General features: G+C 39.5%; 1 protein-coding gene across 1 annotated transcript; it reads right to left on the bottom strand.

Moving 5' to 3' along the window:
* Positions 1-23,614, bottom strand: btaf1 (BTAF1 RNA polymerase II, B-TFIID transcription factor-associated). The gene is made up of 38 exons (XM_060872772.1): positions 23,147-23,614; positions 20,581-20,704; positions 20,117-20,231; positions 19,441-19,587; positions 18,869-19,068; positions 17,854-17,987; positions 17,618-17,747; positions 17,289-17,357; positions 17,055-17,144; positions 16,565-16,660; positions 16,272-16,448; positions 16,032-16,172; positions 15,770-15,894; positions 15,408-15,528; positions 15,054-15,158; positions 14,820-14,969; positions 13,866-14,008; positions 13,592-13,766; positions 13,019-13,222; positions 11,857-12,289; positions 11,428-11,612; positions 11,156-11,309; positions 10,935-11,044; positions 10,610-10,811; positions 10,265-10,413; positions 9,472-9,624; positions 8,558-8,679; positions 8,171-8,338; positions 7,975-8,052; positions 7,768-7,897; positions 6,627-6,768; positions 6,168-6,298; positions 5,890-6,012; positions 5,501-5,653; positions 4,930-5,141; positions 2,297-2,456; positions 2,039-2,209; positions 1-1,057 (listed from the first exon to the last, which is right to left on the bottom strand). Exons 1-38 carry the CDS (start codon positions 23,158-23,160, stop codon positions 908-910), a joined length of 5,586 nt encoding a protein of 1,861 aa, XP_060728755.1. The 5' UTR covers positions 23,161-23,614; the 3' UTR covers positions 1-907.

Here is a 23,614-nt window from a genome sequence, read left to right as displayed (position 1 = left end):
TCAAAGAAAGCTCATTAGAATTTATTAAAATTCTACTGGCTTAATCAAAGAAGGCAAATTACAGAAATATTTACAAGTCCTTTTTTCACTTTTCCTTTTTAAAACTATCCGACAAGGTTCCGTGAGCATCCTATATCTGCCAGGTGAACAGTACCTATGATTCAAGTCAGCACCGTGCCCTTGCACATGCCAGATATTTCACATTTTCTCTGGGTGTGAGAGAGTCATGAAAGGCTGCGGGTCATGTTCTAATCTGAACTACAGAGGTGGATGAGGGGCTGGCAGGCTTCAGAGAAAATCTACCACCCTCTAGTGGAAAGGAAAATTAGCATTTTTCATTCCAGTTATATTTTTCTTCTGTCTAAGTGTCTATAGTGTCCCCTGGTGTTCTAGATACAAGGCTACAGAAGCCTTTTGGTCAAGATGGCTGTCCCAAGTCTACAAAAATAAACAATATATATACAAAATCCTATGTTTTGTATATTGGATTAAATGCCTATTAAGATCCAATACTGATAGGTGATTTGACTTGAGGTAAGCTTTAAGACTGTATAAGTGCAGGACTAGTCCATGATACTGTTTTTGATCAATACAAGGGAGATCCCACAGAATGTGTGAGAATAAAAGCAGTGGACCAAGTCTGAGTGAAAAAGTTAATCCCAGTGCGTTCCTCCTCAGCTTGGCAGTGTGGGGTAGGAGTGTGTGTATGGAGTGCGAGTTCTTCAACTGCAAAGTGAAATCCAGGCTGACGTGTTCGTACAAATTTTCTAAGGAAATAGGGCCAAATGTTTTATCCAGACATTGTTACACCCTTTTGGGGTCAAGATGACACAGTGTCTGTAACAAATAAAAGTGGTCAATCATAAGAGGAAGGTTGGTGGAGGCTGTGTAAGTAGGGTGTGCTCAGTTAGTGCAGCGAGAGCATGAAATTATCCAGGTCGTACTCGGCTTCGTACTGCTGCTGGTCCCACAACTCCCCCAGGCCATCCAGTACAGACTTCATACTGTTTTTTCCTGAGGATGAGGACGCTGCATCGATCTTCTCAGCTTTATTGTCCTATAAACACAAGTTACACATTAGACAGAACACACTTCATTTTTATGGGAAAAGCAAATCTTACAGTTTGCAAACCAGACAATCGGCTAGTATGTGACTGCATGTGTGTCGGGCAGTATTAAAGAATGCATGGCATGTTTCAATTAAAAGGTCTTCAAACTCAATCAACTTTGAATGTAATATTGTGAGGAGAGTCCATTTTTAGGGTCTTCTGGCAGTAAACACAGAAAAATCACAAGGTAAAAATGACACCTCAATAGAAATCTGAGGTGACACTTTATTGACACCTCAATAGAAATCTGAAAGGAGAAAAGATTTTTGATTTGTTTAATGCATTATCAAAGCCCTACTATGACACGACGTCTAGTCCCAAAGAATCCTTGCCCTGTTTGAGTTTTATCCATTTGCATATACATATGGGCAGGGGTATAAATCTTACTATTGTGTATAGACAAGCACCAGTGTTAAATGGTCTCTCCCACCCCCACAGAGGCAACCACTCAAAGTCCTACTGTATAAAACATGAGGACTTATTTGTGCCCACACTGACATCAGTAGGATGTCTATCTCAGTGTGCCCAACAGAGATAGCTACATGTGATTAGTTCACTATGAACTGAATGTGAAAAATTATAGTATTCACACTCCACACTTCAGGGAAGGTAAACATCAAGACTCTTCACTATTCTGCCACATAGGTTCCCCTAGATGTCCTCAAACTACTATCTAACTCCCTTTTCCTGAAATACTTAAGCACGCGCGCACAAAAAAAAAAAAAAACCCACACTCTTGTCTGTTTTTTCATGCTCTAATGCCTCTCCAACAGATTTTATACTGAAGGTATTCATAGTACATGCACTAATGAAACAGACACTGGATAAGGATAGTAGTTTTAACCTTTTTAATAAATAAATAAATTGTATATTGTGCAGCTTTTATACAGTGGACTTTTTAAAAACAGAAGGGCATGAGGCACACTTACCTTGTCCAAGGTAAAAAGGTTCAACAGCTGGTCTGTGCCCATACTTTGGAGGCTGGCATTCTCTTGGCTGATAACAGTGTTTGCTATGCTCATCTTAAACTTTTGCAGACCCATGATCTTCTCCTCCAAAGTGCCACGAGTGATCAGACGATACACATTCACCACACGTTTCTGAAACCCAGACAAGACCAGACTATTTTTTCTACCCTAGTGCAATGCCAAGTCTTTTGTAAACAACTGTACCAAACACAAACTTGCCTGTCCTATTCGGTGAGCACGATCCATAGCCTGTAGGTCTCTCATTGGGTTCCAGTCATGTTCCACAAACACCACGGTATCGGCTCCTGTGAGGTTCAAGCCAAGACCACCCACATGAGTGGTCAACAGCAGCACATCTATTGACGGGTCATTGTTGAACCTGCAGGACAGAAAGTTAAAGGCAAATGTGAGAGGCAGAAACAGATTCAGCCAGAACCATAGTTTATCAAAAGCAATGATATTTATGTTTTAATTCAACATTTAAATCCTTTAAGAAAGAGCCCTTGTTCTATGGTTTGCCACCTTGATCTAAAAATCTTTGGCCCACTTTATTTATAAAATGGTATAAAAAGAATAAATGGAATTTCAGGGTTCCGACTCTTTTTCAGAGATCATTTTCCAGGACATTTCAAATTTAGCAAAAAAGACAAGGATCACAGATTCACGGCCTAAAGTAATATTTTCTTCTCTCCAGAAGTCTTAAAAACAACGTACACTTTATGGCTATTACTTAACTATACTTTTAAAGACAATTTGTCATGTGAATGAAATTTCAACATTTATAAAATAAAAAGACCGCACATATTAATACCCTTTCCTTTCTCAGGCCAATGCCGTCATGCATGCTTTAGTTTGCTGTGCATTCCCCTTGCACATGATATTCAGATTAACAAGGTTGATATAACCTGCTTACCCGTCACCATTTGCTGAAAACATTCGAGCACTTAAACCATTCCTAGCACCTGAAACCGCCAGCGTCATCAGTCACAGCAAGATTAAACAGCATAACAAAAAACCCGTCAAAACTCAGCATCCCTGAACAGAGCGCTTTCTGTTACTAATTGTTTCGACCAGTTGTAAACTGTTCTTTAAATGATCAAGAACATTTAAAAATAGAGATGCTCCGATCAGCATTTTTGGGGTCGATCACCGATCACCAAGATCATGATCTGCCGATTGCCGATCACTGCCGATCACAGAATGGCAGAGGAATGGGAATCTTTTATCTATAATCTAGCAGAGCACCATTTTTAGAAATGAAATTAACTCTAAATTAACTGTATTGAGAAAAAAACTGTAGAAATAGGCTACAGTCAAGATCTTGAAGAAACAACAAGTGTTTATTTTAAAAAATGAGAACTTAAAGCTACTGTAGGCCATCTTTCCCAAATAAGGCAGAGTAACTTAAAATTATTCCAAACAAAGAGGGGTCAGGCAGACCAACACACATCAGATCAGCTTAATAGGATGTCGCCTCTTAATACAATGATTACATTTTATAATTGGCAGCAAAATGTAAAACTTGTTACACCAAAACTGGCTACTGCCACAAAGGACAAAACTATGGCAAGTGTTTTTTTTCGGTTATTATTATGAACGTCTGATGTAGTTGAGGAACCAACTACATCAGATCCAAAAAATAAAATAATGAAAGCTACTGTAAGCCAATGCCATCCTTTCTAAATAACAAGGCAGAGAAACAAGGAGGCCAAGCAGGTAGTTACCAACCAGATGAACTTGGGATGGTATGAGGTTACATAGGCCCAGGCTACTTGTAAAATGTAAATAAAATTTTTAATATATTAAAATTAAACAATTGGCCACAAAATGTTTCGCCTTGGCCTACTAATACAGAGTACAAAATCCTTCAGGTCTCAATCATAAAAGGCACTCACTCACACTCACATCACTACTAGTTTAAATGCATCACTCACAGTCGGCTGGTTGAGGGATGGGGATGTTGTTGGCTTCGGCTGGTTTAGTTTCTCATACTCTGCATATTCATTTGTATGGCGTGTTCTAAGATGCCTAATCATGTTATTGGTATTAAAATGCCGTTGCTTGCTTCCACCTCGACGGATTTCATCACGACATACATTGCAAACGGCTAACTTTACGTCTTTGTCGGACACTTTGAAAAACTTCCAGACGGGAGAACTCATGTTGCCACTGGTAAGCGCCGCTCTGCTGTTGTTTACCTGTGCGCGTGCATGCACGTGTGAAAAAGTCGCGCGAGTAATTTACGTCACGTGATCGGCTTTTTTGATCAGCGCTTTTGGGGTTCACCGATCTAGCTATTTTTAGTCAATATCGGCCGATCATGATCGGTGGCCGATCAATCGGAGCATCACTATTTAAAAATAATCATTTTCCAGGACAACAAGATTTTTTCCAGGACAATTTGTGTTTTCTTTCATTTTCCATGTGTTTTCCAGGACTGGAACATTGGTCATAAATTTTCCAGGATTTCCAGGACGCGTGGGAACCCTGAATTTAATGCCAACCTTTTCTACCATACAATTTCTAATTAGGTATGAAAAATGATTTCTTTCAAAATTAACAATTTAACAGGCATTTGAGAAACTAGGTTTGTGTGACTGCTTTTTATGCCCAATAAAATGCCATCTGTGATTCACTGTTGGTTTAACAATGCTGTTAGTTTACTCCCCCTGTAGTGAGAACATATTGAGAATAGGAGACCATCTGGGATTTTGCCTCGGTGACCAGCTTGAACATGATAAATTTACATTGATTTTTGCTAGTTTAAAAAATGTAAAATCAAGCCTAATTCTCCTGTACTAGGAAAACCCATTGGATTACATGTGTGAGCTTGTATTCAAGTCTATTATCACCTGGAGACAATGGAATGGCGCAGGCCTGCAGGCACACTGCCGTCTAGGCGCAGATAGGTAACTGTTGGCAGCTGAGGCTTCAGCAGGTCATGCTCCACCATGTCCAACATGCTCTTCAGCTGGCAGAAGATTAGCACACGGTGCTGAGCCACCACAGCCTCTGTACTGACGTCCGAGGAGCCAGATGAGCCCAGACCACAGTCCAACAGTAACTACATGATGAAATGGCATGTTAATCAGTGCAAGTGCTACAATTCAAACGTTAGTACTCCAGTTTACACAAAGTTAGTCACGTTTCATCTCTGTAAAACGCAATATCTAAACGATTAACTCCACACAACCCATGACAAGCAAGCAGTAAAGCTGCAAGTGAAAACCCAGGACATTTATAGATTCTACAGGCAAACTGTCTGTCAGGTTTCAACAGCTGTTGCATTCTGTGGTGGCATTCTGACATGGAAGAACACGAACAAGTTCAAAAGAATTCCTTTTAACTAATTTCAGCACAATGCACAAGTCTTCTTTTTCAGCTTATTCCACTGGAATTTCTTTTGGATATCAGTGCATCTACCTGTTTAAGCGCAGAGAGTTTTGGTGCATGCTGGATGTCCCGAAGGCTGGAATTCTGGGACGCGAGCTGCTCAGTAATGCGCTTGTGCTCAGGATGCTGAGGTGTCAGAACCAGCGCTGGGTGGTTACACAGTTTTCTCAGGTACTGTAGTGCCTACACAATATACACCGTGTCAATATCATAATTCAGACAAAAGTGCTCAAATCCTTAGTTAAATTATTAGGTATTTCTATATACGTATAATGTACAGGCTAACTGAATGAATCATGGATCGGTCACACGAAAGCACCGTTACTTAACTGGAATGTTTTATGCATTACATACAGTCTGAAAAAGCTAAACTACTTTTTTTGTCCTGTGACCAAAAATGACTTCCATTGATTTCTCACCTGGAACACATGTCCAGTGGCCTTCAGCTTGGGTTTGTCCTCATCCTCTTGAGCTGAGGTGGAGAGTACATCGTCCACATTCACCTTTGCCCGAGATTTGGCAAAGTCCTCATACAACTGAACCTGTGTGCACATTCACATAGAGAGCGATTACTAAAAAATTATTAAGTGGACATTTGTTATCAATAATAACCACAATAAATATTTTTCTTTAATCTTTGCAGTTGCCAACACTTACATTTTTATATATTCACACATTGACATGTAAGTGACAGTACCTGTAGTGGACTCAGGTTGCAGTAGTAATCTTGTATAATCTTGGGTGGTAGATCTTGGAGTACATCTTCCTTCATCCTCCTCAGCAGAAAGGGTAGCACCTGCCGATGCAGAGCCTCCATAGCCAAAACCCCTAAGAGACACTCTTCAGTCACAATACACTACTACTCTGTAACACTATTTATACTGTTACAACACAATAAAAGAAGGATGCATAAACTGAGAGCACTCTGTAACATCATCTTTGCAACAATGCGCTCAACAAATTAGATCCTGTGTACTAGGGACTCAATCATTTAAGGAAAGACCCTAAACATCCACCACTTCACACAGTTAAAAACTACCAAAGACTCCGACCATCACCCTAACACAACAAAGACTATAGAATAGCAATCCTAAGATAGAGTCTTATGAAGGTGCATAATACACCATTAAAAATATGGATTTATGTAGAATCTTACCTGCTTCCTGTTCACGGGACGAGCTCTTGGCGTCTCGACTAGCAAGGATGGGCTTCCCATACCGGGCAGCAAACTGGCGCTCTGTACCCAAAAAGCCTGGCATCAGGAAGTCAAAAAGAGACCACAGCTCCAAGACATTATTCTAAGAAGGAGAAAGGATGACAGAAGTGTTAGAGTTTTTCTTCTTATTTCAGAACTCATCCAGGAATCCTTCTGTAGAATTTATAGTACCAGAAAAACATAATTAAAAACCCATTATTGTTTTCATCCTCCACAACAAAATGTGCATTAAACCCTGGTGACAGGTTAAAAAAAAAAAAAAAGTCACCACACTCAGAATTTATTTCTCTTCATTAGACTTCATACATTAAAAACAGAGACAATCAGCATTTAGAAAACCTGAAACTGGCATGGAAATACTCAAAAGGTTTTAGCACTCAATCAGCAGGAGAACACAGCACCTCCAACCCCGAATTAACATGCACCCTTTAATTAAGAAATATTAACGTTCATATAATTAAACTTTTTACACTGCAGTACCGTTGGAGACTCAAAAATTGTTTGTGTGAAGGTGCTGATTTTCTGTAAGCCCAACTCTTACAATAGTGCCAGCTATAAATCAAATCACAGGATGCTCCACATTAGTTTTGATATTCATAAAATGAGAAAATGCTGCTATATCCATTTGTGTAGCATGATCTTTGCAAAAAACATAGGGGTCATACCAAGCTACAAACAGAAGGAAATTCTGCCTATATTGGTGCATCAGGTCACTTAAGATTCTAACATCCAAGTATAACAAGTAAGTATTTTAAATGCCATTGATTTTAGTTGTACTCTACTGTATACAGAAATTCGGAATGGTTCCTTAGAAGTTCATGTACTTCACATGCACATGTACTTCACAAGTTCACATGCACATACTTTTAAGAGGATTTGGGAGAAATAAATGTGGCAGCAAGGATTTTGGATATGGTCAATTTATACATTGTCTGTATAAGCATTTTAACCTTGTAGGTAAAGAGATAGAAAATGTGATTATTAAAGAAAGAAAAAAAAACCAAGAACTACTTTTTAGAAACAATCATATTTTCAGGTAAATTTTTTGCACAGAACGAAGAGTTAGGAGTTTAAAACTCACCTGAATGGGCGTTCCTGAGAGGATAACTCTGTAGTTGGCAGAAAGCTGCTTCATAGCTTTGGATAGTTTGGTCTTCCCATTTTTAATAACGTGACCCTCATCGAGGATACAGTAATTAAATTTGATATTCCTATTGGAGTGAGAAAAGTAGTTAAAGGGCAGGAAATGAGATTATTTGAAACGTATACAGCAAGCAGAGACGTTTACCTAAAAAAGTCAATGTCGTTCCTCACTACATCGTATGACGCCACCACAAGGTTGTGCTTTTTCACTTGGTGCTGTAATCTGTAAAACCATGAAATGAGATTTAACTATCCACTGTTGTGAGAATGGCTAACAAAGGACCAAAACAGTCCTGTTGGAATTGCATGAATGACAAAAACGAATTGATGAAGAATCATACCGTGCTCTCTCTGTAGGGGGACCTGTATAGTGCAGGGGGTTTAAGTACTCCTTACTGCAGAACTTGCCCACCTCATCCACCCAGTGTCCTGTAAGAGTAGGGGGGCATACAACTATAGACGGTAGAGGACAACAGTCTGCAGCCTTGGTCCTTGCATACTCCTGTGATCTGCATAAAATACACAAACATTAAAAATTAGGCTTTTTTTTTTTTTTTTGGAAACATGACAGCTTAAAGCCAAAAAGGAAAATTAAAGATTAATGTTTGGCCTGCTGTTGATTTTCTTTGCTTAGGAACACAATTTTCTGTTTTTCAAAGGACTCATTTGCATTATATAAAAGGACAATCCCTAATGGCTTGTAATGATGAAAAAGCAGTGACGAGTACCTGAGGTAGTGGTCTCCAGCAAGGATGCAGATGGACTGAAGGGTTTTACCCAAACCCATGTCATCACACAGGATTCCATGGAGTTTGTACTTATTCAAAAATGACAACCAGTTCACTCCATCCTAGTGCAGAGACAGACATTTTTTTAAAACAGCACAAGCAAGCAACAGACAACATATTACTTTACTTCTAACAGATAGTGGTACCATCAGTACTGCAAACTAACCTGAAACTAAATTTGAATTACCTTGAGGAAAAACCTGACATAAGGAGCCTCCAGTCATGAGCTGTTTTAACCAACATAGCGTGTTCTCTAAATTCACATTTTACCCATATGTGTACATGTCCGTGTATGGCAGAGCACTTTTTTTCAAGCTTTCCTGTATTATGCTGGAGAAAAAGCATTGTGTGTGAGAGAGAGCACGCGAGAGAGAGTGCTCAAAACATACATGGCTTTAGATTTGGTTTCAATTTAGTGCGAAAAGCAAAGACGGCCACTCCATTTTCCAGCTTACATTGTGTAGGTTATAAATGTAATTTGTCAACAGCACATACCCTCTGGCACTCTTTAATTTAAAGGCAAAATCCATTTGTAATATTGACAGTGGGGACAGAGAGGGTATAAAGTGCGGATTTGCCATTGGATTCATTGAAATGCAGAAAGAGCAGAGAGGGGCCATACTGCACACAGCACTTAGAGAGTTGCATAGCAGTGGAGAGCTCTTAGTAAACTTGTTTACTATGCAAATGCATGCAGCAGAGGCACCATTATCAACACCACACATCAGGCATAGTCACCGATTACACGCCTAAAAAGGTCTAGGATCTGTTACAAGCGATCATGACACATTTTAATTAAAATATTTATGTGTAAACAAGCACACATTTATACTTTAAAGGGCACATCCACCTACCTGCTGATATTTCCTGAGTTCTGCCTTAATAGGTACAGGGATCTTGTAATTCTCCAGCTTTCTGCTATCTAATAGCTGTTCCAGAAAGTGACGCTCTCTGGCCTTCTGACGAATGAGATCATCTGACATGGTGGGTGGGTTGGGGATGCCAGCCTGTAAATGGCACCATCAATAAGAACATGTGCATACTTGTTTTTGCATGGAAAGAAATATACAAAGAAATGACTACCATCATTATCTGCATTACCCACTGCTCATTTACACATGATCAGCGTTACCAAGCCATATTTCCATGCATGTATTTGGATTTGAATGTAAATAATTTATATATTCTAAGCAGAAATTTCAACATGGCACATATTTGAGCTTTGTATGCACAGATAGTTATGCTTTGCTAACAAATGCTAGATTCTGTCATTACTTTTAGACATTAAGAAAAGCAGCGACCCAGAAACACCATGGTGCAGGTGTGATACAAGTAATAGACAACATTAAAAACAACAAACACTAGCAATGGCACTTTTCAGCTCTGGAATAATTAGACATTTCAGTAAAAGACATAGACCCAGAACGTTTTCCGTTTGGAATATTAATTGTGTGTTCTTTTACATATGCAGCGTTGTGTTCATACGTGTCAGTTTTGCTTTAATTCAGACGTGGTAAACAACAGACTACTAGGTGCAACAGCAACCTTAGACTACTGAATAGAGACAATAAGAATGAGGGATGTGCTGTGTTACTTTACAAAACCCACCTATCCCTGAGATGGGTAAATGGAATAAGGAGTACACACCTCCAAGGGCAGCAGGCGTATGAGAGTGGCGAAACACTGGGTGGCCATGAAGCGCACGCTCTCACTAGGATCGCTCATGCGGCCCAGCACAGGCACCACCAGCAGCACAATGTAGGGTACAATGTCCACATCCAGCTGCTCCATCACACCTGAGAGCTATAGTGAAGGACTAACACCATTTATATGCATGTTATGAGGAAACGCAAAGATTACTGCTTCCGACTTGCATGAAGAGTTTTGTCTGTAAATAATGTGCATAGTACTACAAAATCATCTGAAATATCTTAATCATCATTATGAAACGCACACAAATATACTACACTTGCAATTTAGTGTGAAGGATACAAGCCATTGCCTCAATGGCTCCCTCCTGTTTGGTGCTGTCATCTATAGCCCCTAACCATGGCAGCACCTTCTCCAAGAAGCAGCTCATGGTTTCCATAGTGGCGATTTTACTAAACACACCAACACAGCGAGCAGCCATGTGACGCACAGCTGTGTACGGGTGCTGGAGACATGCACACAGCAGAGGCAGCTGCTCCAACAACTGGAGGAAAAAAAAAATAGAAAACTGACATTTCAACCAGGAAAAATAAACCATAGTGTAAATAATTGTTTTATTTAATCTAGTGTAAACAGATTTGTGGGTGTTCAAGTGCATATTTCCTACCAAAGATATGAGCTCCTGAGCCATGGCTCCTGTGGTGACTTCCAACACCTGTAGAGAGTTTACCAGCTCCTGAGCTACCAAGTCACCCTTCTCCAAGAGCTGCCTGGAATCTACAATACAGTATATTTAGTCAAGTCGAGTCACTTTTATTGTCAAGTTATTTTGTGAAAGCCTGAGCTGGTATGCATAGGCATGTTAATATTTACCAAATAACAGCTTACCAAAACCCAGCATTTCCACCAGAGCTTTCAGTGGCCCAATCATAGCCTCCCAGAGACAGTCCAAAGACTTGATGAGGCCAGGCCCAAAATGCCTAGCAATAGTCATCAGTGAGAACTCTGCACCTCTCCTCTGGATGAGGACTGGTTTCTTACTCTAAGAATGTAACCAAGATTTATATTAAACATATATTACCAACTTACAACCCTTAACCAGCATGAATTCTAGTAACCAGTTTAGCACAATTAGAGCATAGGTGTTAAAAATCCCCAACCTCATCAGTTTCTGTGGAGATGGAGCTGCCTGGGGGAAGGTCATTGGGTGAGGTTTTTGGAAGTTTGGGAGCAGGTCCTCTCTTGCTAGTGATGGCAAAAGCTGCTCTCTGATGTCGATAAAGAGTGATGATGCCTTTTGTTTTATTTACCATGTGGTGCATGCCGTCCTTCTCAGACACATTGGCTACAAGAGAGCACAAAAAACTGCATTCAAATTACTGTGTCTCAATATAGCTAGACATGAAGCCAAACCATAAAGTGAATATTACATTTCATTACATTAGAGGAAATCACAATCCACTATTATCAAAGTTAGCATTATTCTGGAACACTATTTTTGTTTGGATTTTTCAGCATAACAGTTTAAAGACAGTGGAACTAAAGATATGTAAAAACAGACAATATTTACAGAACTTAAGTGTTCTCACCTTTGCAGCCATCTTGTGTTGGAGGTGTGTGTGGTGGAACAGGGCACTCTGCATTGGGCGTGAGCATGGGGTCCACACACACTGAGCCGCACAAGTTTTTAATGATCTTTGAATTGGGGCAGGGTGTGCGGCCTGTGCAAAGCTGGAGCAGGCGGGCTATGCTGGAGGCTGCATATCCCTGTACCAGTGTGTTCTCCTCTTTCTTTACGGCATCCATAAGGGGGCGCACCACTGGGTTGAGTTTCTCAGGCAGTGCTGCCAGGCCTACCACAGCACAGGCTGCAAAAGTATGCACGCGTATATGCATCTGTTGCCACTCCGCACTGGTCTCAGACACTGTAGAACATGCTTGCTGCCGCTTACTGTCCAATGACTGCAGCTGCCGAGACTTCAGGTTCAAAGAGGCTGTGGCCTCAGAGAAGATGCTGGTCACCTGATAAGTGTTTTTTTTTTTTTTTTTTAAAAAAAGAAAAGAAAGAAAGAAAAGGTGAGGGGTCACAAAAAAGTTGTGTAAGACAAACTGTCATGAGCATTATATTTGTATGTAATTTTATCTCTATTCATGGATCAGTACAAACATGAATCTAAAAAGAGAGTGAATGACCGCATTGAAGTACACAGGCTTTCTGTAGCTAGCCATTCAATGATGGTTGTCAAGATTTCAATTAAACAAACTAAAGCCCCCAGAACCACCAGTAATAGGAAATTAGATTTACAAAGTAGAAACAAGAGCCTGTTATTTAATGCCCACATTCACAGGATACAAGACACTGATAGCAGTACACCCAAGACAATATTGGTTTTGACACACTTTTGTTCAAGTTCAACAAACACTGCAAACTTGCATTTTGACAGCAGTAAAGTTTTGCAGATCTCATGGACTTAAGATTGGCATGAATGATTAAGCAGAGCACATGGACAGTAAGGAAAATTATGATAACACATTGGTACATTACCATAAGAAATAGCATTATAGTATTATAATAGAAACTATAGTATTGTGTCAGAATAATTTCTAATCTCTGATGCATGCAAATCAAATATTTGTCTTTTGCAACGAAGGACCATCATGTAGGCATTATAATAAGATTAATCAATTAAATGCAAAAGTGACCAGGTTTATACAGACAGTACTGCCACTAGCTTTCTTGCAGGCACTAACCAGCTCATTGGCCTGATCAATTGTGAAGACACTGCAGTTGATTTTCTCCCTCACGTCGATATGAGCATCAGCAAGGAGTGCAATGAGCTGCTTGCATTCGTTCTGCATGCGTGTGAAGGGGATGGCAATTTCGTCATAATACAAATGTTCAGACAGGATGGCTAACAGACGAGGCTGGACTACATTGGACACCACATCACACTCCTACAGAGAAATGGAGGAAAAAAATGGTTCAAACATACATCTTTATATCATTAAAAGATGAATGGATTGTGATGAAAGCTAAATACTGGTGGCTGAAATGTCTACCTTAAAATGAAAAAGCTAACAATTCTTCATATTTTTGCCTGGAAAATAAATAACACTTACAGAACATGAGGACTTGGCAGTTTATTAATTTTGTTTAAGCAATTCAACTTTAGCAAACAAAGCATTAAGCCTTTGAAAGGAGACTAAAATAAAATGACATCTTATCCAGGCACAGTTTTCTGAATGTCAGAAAATTCTAGAAGAATCAATACATTAAAAATCATTACCAATCATGGAGAGAACAGGTCACATACTGCTGCTTACCTTCTGTAAGGTTGCCCACTCACACAGCACCATGGATACAGCAATGCGCTGCAGAGCTGATTTAGAGTTGAGGTGAAAGAGAAGAAGCTGAGCTAATGACTCTGCTGGCCGAACCTCTTGAGTTGAGCTGTTTAACTGAGGGTCACAGATACAGCTGCACAGAGCCCCCAGCAATCTGAAACAGATCATTGCGGCATTGAAGCAAAATCTGCCATTCTACACCATAGACGGTCTTAATCATATAAAGGATAAAAAGAAAAGGTAAAGCACACACTTGGCAGCCATGAGCCGGGCTCGAGTCACTACATAGTCTCTCAAGGCAGAGTCCTCAGTGACCGTGTCGGATCCCCCGATGTACTCTTGCACAGTTTCCTTTGTCTGCGGTCCTCCCTGTCGAGACTTCCCACTCGCCTTCTCCTTAAACCAAATATTAAAAAACACAATCAGAACAAAATTAAAAAGGCGCTGCACGCTGGTTCTGTGCAGCGTCTAATTAAAAGAAACCAGGCATGCACTTTTCTGCACAAATTCATTTCAGAATATTTCCACAGCACGCTCTTCCCAGCAGTCACTATAATAGCAACACCTGTACATCTGCTCATTTATGCAGTTAATAAAAATCACATGGCATCAGCACAAAGCAAAAATAAATAAAAATAAATAATGCAGATACAAGTTAAGTGCTTCAGTTAAAGGTCACTTCAAACATCAGAATGAACAACAAGTGTTATTCACGGTTGTTGGAACCAGATGGACTGGCATTACAGAAACCACTGATCAGAGACTTTTCTATGTGAAATTCTTAGGAGTTTACATACTCCGTGAGAGACAGTTCTATGGGTTGAAACCCCTTGTTTTGAGAAGCTTTTCGGCTCGGTTGTAAAGTGATAATCTGTATTACTATATCCTCATGGAAGCTCAATCCAGTCTAAACATTTTCATCTGAAAAGCTCTTTCCAGTATATGTATGATTTTATATTGCTCAGCTGCCACATGACTGGCTGATTAGGAAAAGGCCATTAGAGCACACTAGTACATATCAAAATACTGCTGCAGCTCGTTCAGTTTTGAGATAGTACACTGACTTCTACGTTCCCATTACATCATAATCTCGCTGCTGGTGTCAAATGTTTGTCATACCATTTCATAGCCCCAAACGATACGTTTGATGCTGGTTAGGCGTCATTAAGATACAAATCAGGTCAAATCGGACGAGCCTTGAACTCACCTTGGAACGAGCCTTGACCTCCAATAGCATGTTGAGGTCAATGGGAATGTGAGGTGCTTGCATCATCAAACAGAGCCAGGCACCCATCCATGGACAGCTTGCTGCTACCACATACTGCTGAGGAGCCTGCCGTATCAGCTCTCCCCACACCTTGACATGTGATACAGTAATTAAGTATAAATTTAAGTACAAATACCCCATTACCAAAATCAAGTGTGGGTGCACTTTACACACCTTTTGGATGAGATCAAGAATTTCCTGGTTACTCTCAAGAATGCAAGACTGAAAAATATGCCTCAGCATGTCTTGCAGAATGGGGTTCAGCCACATGGCACAGTTCTGGAGGAAGCAATCGAACTAGAAATTAACACTAAAAAAATCTTCACTTATATAACAGAACTGGTGAAACAAGTTGTAAAAGTGGAATTTGCTGAGATATGACATACAGGGTGGGTATGTGCAGATTGCTACTATAGTGAACTTCTAAACCTAAACCCTGCATATCCAAATTGCCATTTAATACATCTCTTGAAACAGTTTATTAGTCTCTTTGAATCTACATTATACATGTTCCACTGAGTATCATACCTGATCAGCCTTGGATAGCAGCGTGAAAAGGGTCTCTAAAGCAGCACGACGAACAGAAGCGATGGTGTGTCTAAGAAACGGCCAAACCCGAGGAACCAAAATGGTCAGTGACTGCTGCATGCTGCATGTGATGAGGAGTGTTTGTTAGACAGAACAGGGCTAAACAATTTTAAACTTCTATCTGCTTAAACTTAACTGTTTGACTTTTTGTACAATTACAAACCAAGCTAATTATAATTATTTCAGGGTGACTAATACTTTTAATACACTGAGACTTTAAAGACATTGTGTCAGGATGTCTATGGTGATGTTTATCAGTTAAATTTGAATTATAATTATAAAAACAGGATGTGTAGGTATACCTGTACTGAAGGACCTGAGGGTATGTGAGCAGGGATGAAAGTAAAGTCATGATGCTGTTTGTAGAAGCCGTGAGGTCATCAAGCTCCAGCAGAGCATCCCAGAGTGTGTTCACTATAAAAGGAACCTACAACATTCAAACAAAAGCACATTAATGCAAGCATGTATAACCATCTAAAGCACATTTTAGTTAAAAAGCATTGATTTGAGATAAATTTGAGATTTTTTTTTGTTTTTTTTGTGTGAAGGCCTTTATTCTCTGACCTTAGCAGGTTGCAGCTGCACCAGTCCATCCACAACAGGGATAAGAGCAGCAGCTGCTACTGCACGCACATCATCATCCAGATCCTGGAGTCCTTCGGTGACAGCAGGAAGTACTCGAGGAAGCAGTTGTGAAATCAGATCCTATGGGTTAATGAAGAACATTGACATCTTTATATTAAGTGTCATGTACTATACATTTTTATGGAAAATAGTAATAAAGCCAGAACAATATGTCCTTACCTGTCTGATGGCGAGGGCATATTTGATGCCCAACAGTCCTCCGTGCCGAACTTCCCACTGATCCTCTGTAAGCAGCTTCAATAAAACGTCCACAGTCATGGTAACACCACATTCAGTCATGTGTCTCAAGGCCACACCTAGTGTCTGTGCACAAGTCTCTCTGACTGGTGCAACAACCTAATAGGGCATTCAAATAGAGACAATCAATTTTGTGCTGCAACAAAAAAAGGAAGAAATTCCAGTTATGGAACTGGGGATAAACAAGTCCAAACGACGTGGAAAGTTTGCTGTACCTCATCAGACACAAAGTCTCCAAAGCGGTCCAGAGCAAAGACACACAGTAGCCTGATGACCAAGTCCTCCAACCAGTCTTGATGCTGCTGGGCTAACTTTATATATTTAGAAAAAAAAAAAAAAAAAAAACATGAAAAATTTAAAAACTGCAGGCACAGCTCACAATGCAGCTAAACTATTCATTTTTCAGATCAAGAATAAAAACAAATCCTGCTATTGATGCTATAGCAGAGAATTTTGTTACAATAAAATAAGACACATGGCTGTAGTGGCAGTCTGCCGTTAGCTGGTGTTCAGAGCTGCTTTCAAGCTTACGAGTGATACAACACAAAGATACTTATACAAACTTTCATGCACCAGACATCACCAGTGTCTGATGCAAATTGCTATGGTTATAGTTGTTGCCAGAGATTTTTCAATGTTAGTTTAAGCACAATGTGATTGCAGAGCATCTGTAAACCCCAACACACACAACAGAGAGCCCTTTACTTGTTCTGATGTGCTGCCCACCATCTTCCCTCCTCCAGCACCATGACACTTCAACACCTCTCTCAGGCCTGTGCCTGCACCGTGCCTCACCTGCAGTTCAAAAACACCATATTAATTGTCTAGTTTCAAGTTGTCCTGTTAATTAATATACTTAAAATCAGACAACAGAAAAAACCTATCATACATGAAGTCTGCAATTATATGATTTTTACAATATTTAAGTATTTACAGTACCTCCCAGGATGGATTAAACAGGTCATTACAAAGTTCTTCACAGAAACTCTCCAAGGGCCACTCCTGAGTCTTTTGAACAGAATAAAATTAAATATTACAAATCTCTGAGGATGCCAATTTTCCCTACCCTCAACACACCTAATCTAATTGATCAGTACCAAGTCTTGATCAGGTGTGTTTGGCTTATGCTAGTTGTTATTACAGGCAGAATCCCAGCATGTATTCAAGTATTGAAGAACACTTCTGTATTTTAAGAACTGTTGAGTGTAATTGTGTGAGATATGCATGTGCATCAAGTGTCTTTCTGAAATAAGAATTTTTTTACATGCCTCCTCAAACAAACTTGAGTTGTCAGGAATGTTATCAATTAAGACTTTGTTCTCAGCTGCTGGTTGATCGATGACTACGTTTGTCGTTTTCCGCCGTTTCTCTTCAGGCTCTCCTTCAAAGCTGTCGTTGCTGACAATCAAAACACAATAAAAACAGCTGCTTGATCCATATTTCTAAATGGAAACTCAGTAGAAAAAGTAGAAAGAATGTTTCAGTGTACTATAGATGGTAGTACCTTTTTTCATTGGGGTCCAAATCTCTAGATCTCTGCTTTGCCACCAGCTTGGCCATTCTCTTAGCCTTGTTCCTCTGACGATTGCTCATGCCGGGTCGGAATTCTGAGTCTATAAACTCTGCTGCCTGCATGGGCTGTGAAAGAGAGACATCCATTTACTACCCACTACTGAAAACCAAGAAAGCATTGTTCTATACTATAGAACAATAGTTCTTGACATATGCCAAGATTATTGCTACAGTTAACAAAGCTTCTTTAGTCCCCAAACAGTGTAATTTAAAGTATGTAGTTGAAATCGATTGATCAAGTTGCAATTTTTTTTGCCAAACATCAGGACAATTGAAGGTAGTTGGTTGGGGGAGCTGTGGACAGTGAGATGCACATTGACTAGTCAAACAGAGACACAGGTCAAGCAAAAAAATAAAAAAAATCTAATTATAAACCATGTACAAAGATGTCTGCATGTTAAAGAATAAGGAACTTTAATTTGGTCATTAAATCCCTAAATTCAAAATGAGATGCTGCCAATTTCAAGCTGTTAAGTGGGGAGCACACAACCTTGCATGGTTTGAGGAGGAGAAGAAAAGGGGAAAAAAATAAATAAATAAATAAATTGTTGATGAACTGCTGTTTTTGTGTGTGTGTGTGTGTGTGTGTGTGTATGTATATAGACACACACACTTCCATTTACTTGTATGTACTTTTCATCTATTGATTTTTTTGGTTTACATGTTGTCCAGAGTTTTCCCCCAAACAAACAATTGCAGAATTGATCCACAACTGGAGTAAAACGGCAGTAGTACAGAAACCCTTAACCCTCACAAAAGGTAAAAATTTTACATTTATTGGTTGTCATTCAGTAATGCAAGTGGTCACAAATTACCAATAATGATAGCAAAGAAGGTCAAAGATTTACACCGTCAAGGAATTGTACAAAAAAATTGAAGGTTATTATATTAACACTAATGCATAGGTGCATTCAATTTAAATATGAAAAGTAGTATTTCTGTCTTACTGCATGGCTGCGGAAACTCTGGAACATAGGCCCCTTGCCCATCTGTGATTTATTTACATTAGAGGTACAGGTGTAATCCAAGTCTTCATCGTTAAACAGGTCCTCTGTATCCATGCCTATAGCAGCACCCATATCCAGACCAAGCTTCTTCTGCAGAAGCTTCCTCTGTCGGGCCAGACGTTCCTTGGGGTCAACCTCAGCTGTTTAGCAGACAAAGAACATGATACACACAGCAATTTGTAGAATGTTTTGATTAACATTTCTGTGCATGGCAATTCAAACAAATTGCACTAGTGACGTCAGATTCCAGACTAGACATTTGTTTATTTTATGCTCCAGTAAAATGCAAAAGAACCCAAAAGGAAGCCATCTCATTTGTAAAGCTTTACAAAAACACATTACTTCTGACACAGGAAGGAAAAAAGGGCACACACTAATAGGAATCATTTTAAATTCACACTGTGCCATTTTTGGGAGCAAAATACGCAAGAAATACAAGTTAAATGCTAACATGACATGGTGTGCACCAAAACAAAAGCTGTAAGCTGTGTAAATGTTTATACATATCCTACCGGACTTGTCATCCTGTACTTCAAATTCTGCGCCAGCAGACCCAAGCAGTGATGCTCCATGTCTGAGCAAACGGGAAATGTCAAACCTGTAGAAACTGAGCCTGTCTGAAGAGCCGTCCTCAGGAGACATGTCATCTCCATGAGACTCTATGCAGGACAGAACACACACCTTTTAGACAAGTGGCAGCTTGAAAAATGTATATGTACATTTCCTTACTTACTCCGAAGAAAACGTTTGAACCTGTTCTAAAATGTGATCCATGATGTCACTTTTGTTTTAAGATACTGACAAATATTGCTGACTCAACTAGCCGAGTAATCTCACTTCGTTTTCACTGTTTCACACTAGAGTTTCACTCTCAGAGACAAACTTTCACCATAAATTTTCCAGCTAAATTTGTGCCTACACTTAAATCTAATTTCCCCTAAATGCATTCCTTTCCAATCACATCTGTTATATGCATCCCATCTGGTGCCACATATTAAATACCTGGCCATGCACCTCTGTTATTGATTACACAGGTCTCTATAATGATTCTTAAATCTAGTTTAACATCCATTTTTATACCTGGCTTTACATACATTTGCAAAGTGAATTTGCATTGGCACTATCTGCTTTACGATTTTGGCTTCTCTTTGAAGTGTCCAGCACAGAAAAACTGCATGCTACGTTTACCTTCCTTTGGCTTGGGAGATGGGTTCCATTCAGGAATATTTTTCACTATGGCCTCCACTGCCTGACCAGCTGCAATCCGTGTGTCCCAGTTGGGACTCCTCAAATATATTAAAACCTTGTAAAAAAAAGAGAGCAAAACAAAAAAAAAAAAGAAATCACTAAAAAAAAGGGAGCGGGTTAATTCCAGTCATGATGCACAATGTGTCGTTTATTTCTGTTCATGTTATATGCACACAAACTGCTCTCCATCACAACAGCTAATTCAACCATTGATATAACCTTCAGGTTAGCAGTAAGACTTGTTTCCCCACATCTATTCAATGCCATTCATGAATTGCATGGCTGTAAATCTAAAATGGAGTTTGCGAGTAAAACAAACAAGAATGTTTTTGTTCTCTATTTAAAATACCACAATAAATGCATCAGATAATATGCAGGGTGTTAAGAAGGAAGTAAAAGATAACCTTTGATAATAGATTATTTAGCTCATGTGGATGGAGCTTAACCACATCTCCCAGCTGTTGAGCAGCAGCTTTCCTCGTCACAGGAGTTGTGCCAGTGTCCAACAAGATGAAAAGACGCTCAAGCCTAAAATACAGAAAAACAGATGCACACAGCACCGATCACCAAAAGACAGTTCACAGAATGCTTGGAGTTAAAATGGTAAACAGAATGTAATATTTAGACATTTAAATGGAGCAGACACCACTCCTATTTCAGTGTTAATGAACAAACCAGCTTAGAAATAAACATTACCACATTGTTAGGTGCGAACCTGAACACAAAACCACATGTCAAACTAGCTAGCTTCAGTGACCTTTCAAAAAATTTTCAGTGTCGGAACAGGGCACTTCAGCATAGTGCAAATGCCTTTTTTTTTAAATACAAACACTGAACAACCACAGCTGATCTATGCAATGTGTGAAAACTGGGCTGCAATAACCACATCACTTTTCCTGCTTCAGTGCACCTGCATTCAAAGTAATGCATCTCTTTCCAATAAAGCACTACATCTAAGGACATTCTGTAGCCGACACAGGAAACAACATCAACGTCATGTGCTACACAAACTGTGTAAAAAAACTTGGGTGGCCATGAGCACATTTCAAAACAATGTTTATTTAAAAAGAAGGGGTAAACAAAACCACTTTGAAGTGACACAGATGTGATTGTTGTGTCTGAAAAGTGGAAATGAATGGACTTTGGCATTCAACAATCTAAACTTGTCATTTCATCCATTAGTGGCACAGAGAAGGTTACAAAAATAACATTAAAAAAATAAGGAGAAGGAGGGGATGGAGAGAGAGGATAAAAAAAAGAATTTAAAGATTTACCACCATTTCCATGACTTTTTCCCCCCAGTCTCATTCTGTGCTCAGTGATTTTGATAATGCTTAAAGGTTATGTAGATGAATATGCATTAGGCGGACCAGTTTGAACAGAAAATAAAGGATTGCCTACAGACTTGTATTCTTGGTGTCTTGAGACTTTGACAACAGAAGATCAAGATATTTTTCCCCCTTACATTTGTTACATTTTTCAGACATTCGAGCAGACAGTTATTTAGATCTAAAAACACCACTATATGTATACTTGCAAACATAAGGTACTCATGGGGAATATATCAAAACATTGTATGGTTTTATGGAACAAAAAAAAAACAAAAAAAAAAAAAAAACCATGCCTTCCTCCTACCGAGACGCTCATTCATAGCAGATCTGCATTCACAGACCTACACCAAATACATACTTCCGATATACATCCATCAACCTGTTTACATGCTACTTTTGCACATACTAACATTTCAGTCATCTGCTGTTTTGCAAAATTCTTTACATTATCTCAGGGACCTGCTGCTATGAAACTGTGTTCATTATAGTATTACTGCATGCAATATTGTTGAACATACAGTATTTACACTGGTCATCACGGTCTCGTCTGTCCTGCACTGTTTGCACCAGGTTGCACAGTTGCAATTTATGTATCTAGGACTAATGTACTAAGTCCTAGCCCTGTCTTTGTTTTATGTAGCACCTTGATCCTGGAGAAATGTTCTCATTTCACTGTGTACCGCAACAGCTATATATGGATGAAATGACAATAAAAGCTTCTTGACTTTAATGACAGCCAAAGGCTTTCTCAGCATCTCTCACTGATTCAGTGAACACTTTCCAGACACTTAATGACCATTTGTGTCACCTTAACGTTAAGATACATTAGAAAGTGGCTGGTTAGAGGTGCACCATGGTCTCATTGTGTATAAAAATAGACGAAATGATGCAGCTTCCCTGCCTACACTTACCAAGATCTGGCCAAATAACTGGACTCCCAACAGAGATGCAGGCATGATTATACACATCCGGAACAAACGTTTATTGAAATAACCTACAGACATTACTGCCAAAGAAACCCAGCTATACCTGCTCACACCAAGTTGCCATGAGGTTTACTCGACTAATCACTTGCGATAAGGTGGAAAAGAGGTTGTTTTGAATCTTACCTTCAAAACAACCGAGGACAAAACTAACACGTTAAACAATCACGCATACAAGATTACAACTTTCCTCTTCATCATATGAGCATCATCTAACTTATTCACGCCAACATAAAACGTCTAACGCACATTTCATAAGATAGCATCACATTCGAACATTACGAGGCCTCCATAAACTTTAAAAACACGACAATAAACACGACGCAGCCCTGCTTTTATAACTTTATTTTGCCAAAGTTTTAAACACAACGTCCTCAATAGAAAATGCTTTTCCTTTAACCACGTCTTATAATCTAATATCCATTCGAAAAGGGATGAAAATGTGGCCTTGTGTCAGAGTGCCAGCTAAAAAGACTAGCTATAGTCTGCCCCGTGTACTGGCTCATCGTGGCTAGCTGTTAAAAGACAGCTACGCTGCTAGCTAGCACGCTAACTAGCTAGCAAGCTAGCATAGCGAGCAATTAGCTTAGCTGTTGCTCGTTCGAACTATTTTCAAAAAATAAAATAAACGAGAGGGAGGTAGAAAATGAACTCACCTCGAGACAGCCATAGTGAAAAATTAAAAAAAAGAAATCCTTCTCCTAGTGTCAGTACGGTCCTTCGGCGCTGTGTTGAATAGCGGTCAGCCACCATTAATTGCTCTGGGGCGGATTAGCTAATCAACTGGCCGGTGTAGCGTTAGCTAAATATTTAGCTTGCGCGTGCTATATGGAGAAAGGCCCGATACCGCCGCACACTATAAGTAAAGTGTCGACACTGGAACCGATTCACACTAGGCTAAAAACAGACGCCCTGGTTTTTCTCATATATCTTCTTACACACAAAAAGTGCTTGTCACACTTTAACACCGCAGTCATCAATTTAACCCTCGGCACTTCTCCCAAAAAGGTATTTTATGCGAATAAGTAAAGAAACGTAATTTTGTTGGTCGCAAAAGAGAAGCCGGGAGGCTGATTTTATATGAGGAGCCATCTTGTATTTATTCCTTCCTCCACAGTAGCCGC

Source organism: Tachysurus vachellii, chromosome 6 (genome assembly GCF_030014155.1).
Source record: "Tachysurus vachellii isolate PV-2020 chromosome 6, HZAU_Pvac_v1, whole genome shotgun sequence".
Classification (NCBI taxonomy): Eukaryota; Metazoa; Chordata; class Actinopteri; order Siluriformes; family Bagridae; genus Tachysurus; species Tachysurus vachellii.
The sequence above is the reverse complement of the archived record's forward strand: the minus strand, read 5'-3'. Positions and strand labels throughout refer to the sequence as shown.

Bases quoted from the DNA above. Each gene is read 5' to 3' on its own strand.
- btaf1 (XM_060872772.1), bottom strand. The intron at 17,145-17,288 runs GTACTGTAAATA...TTTGAACTGCAG, and splicing joins TGTTTAATCCATCCTGGGAG to GTGAGGCACGGTGCAGGCAC. The intron at 5,142-5,500 runs GTAGATGCACTG...TTCATCATGTAG, and splicing joins AACTCTCTGCGCTTAAACAG to TTACTGTTGGACTGTGGTCT.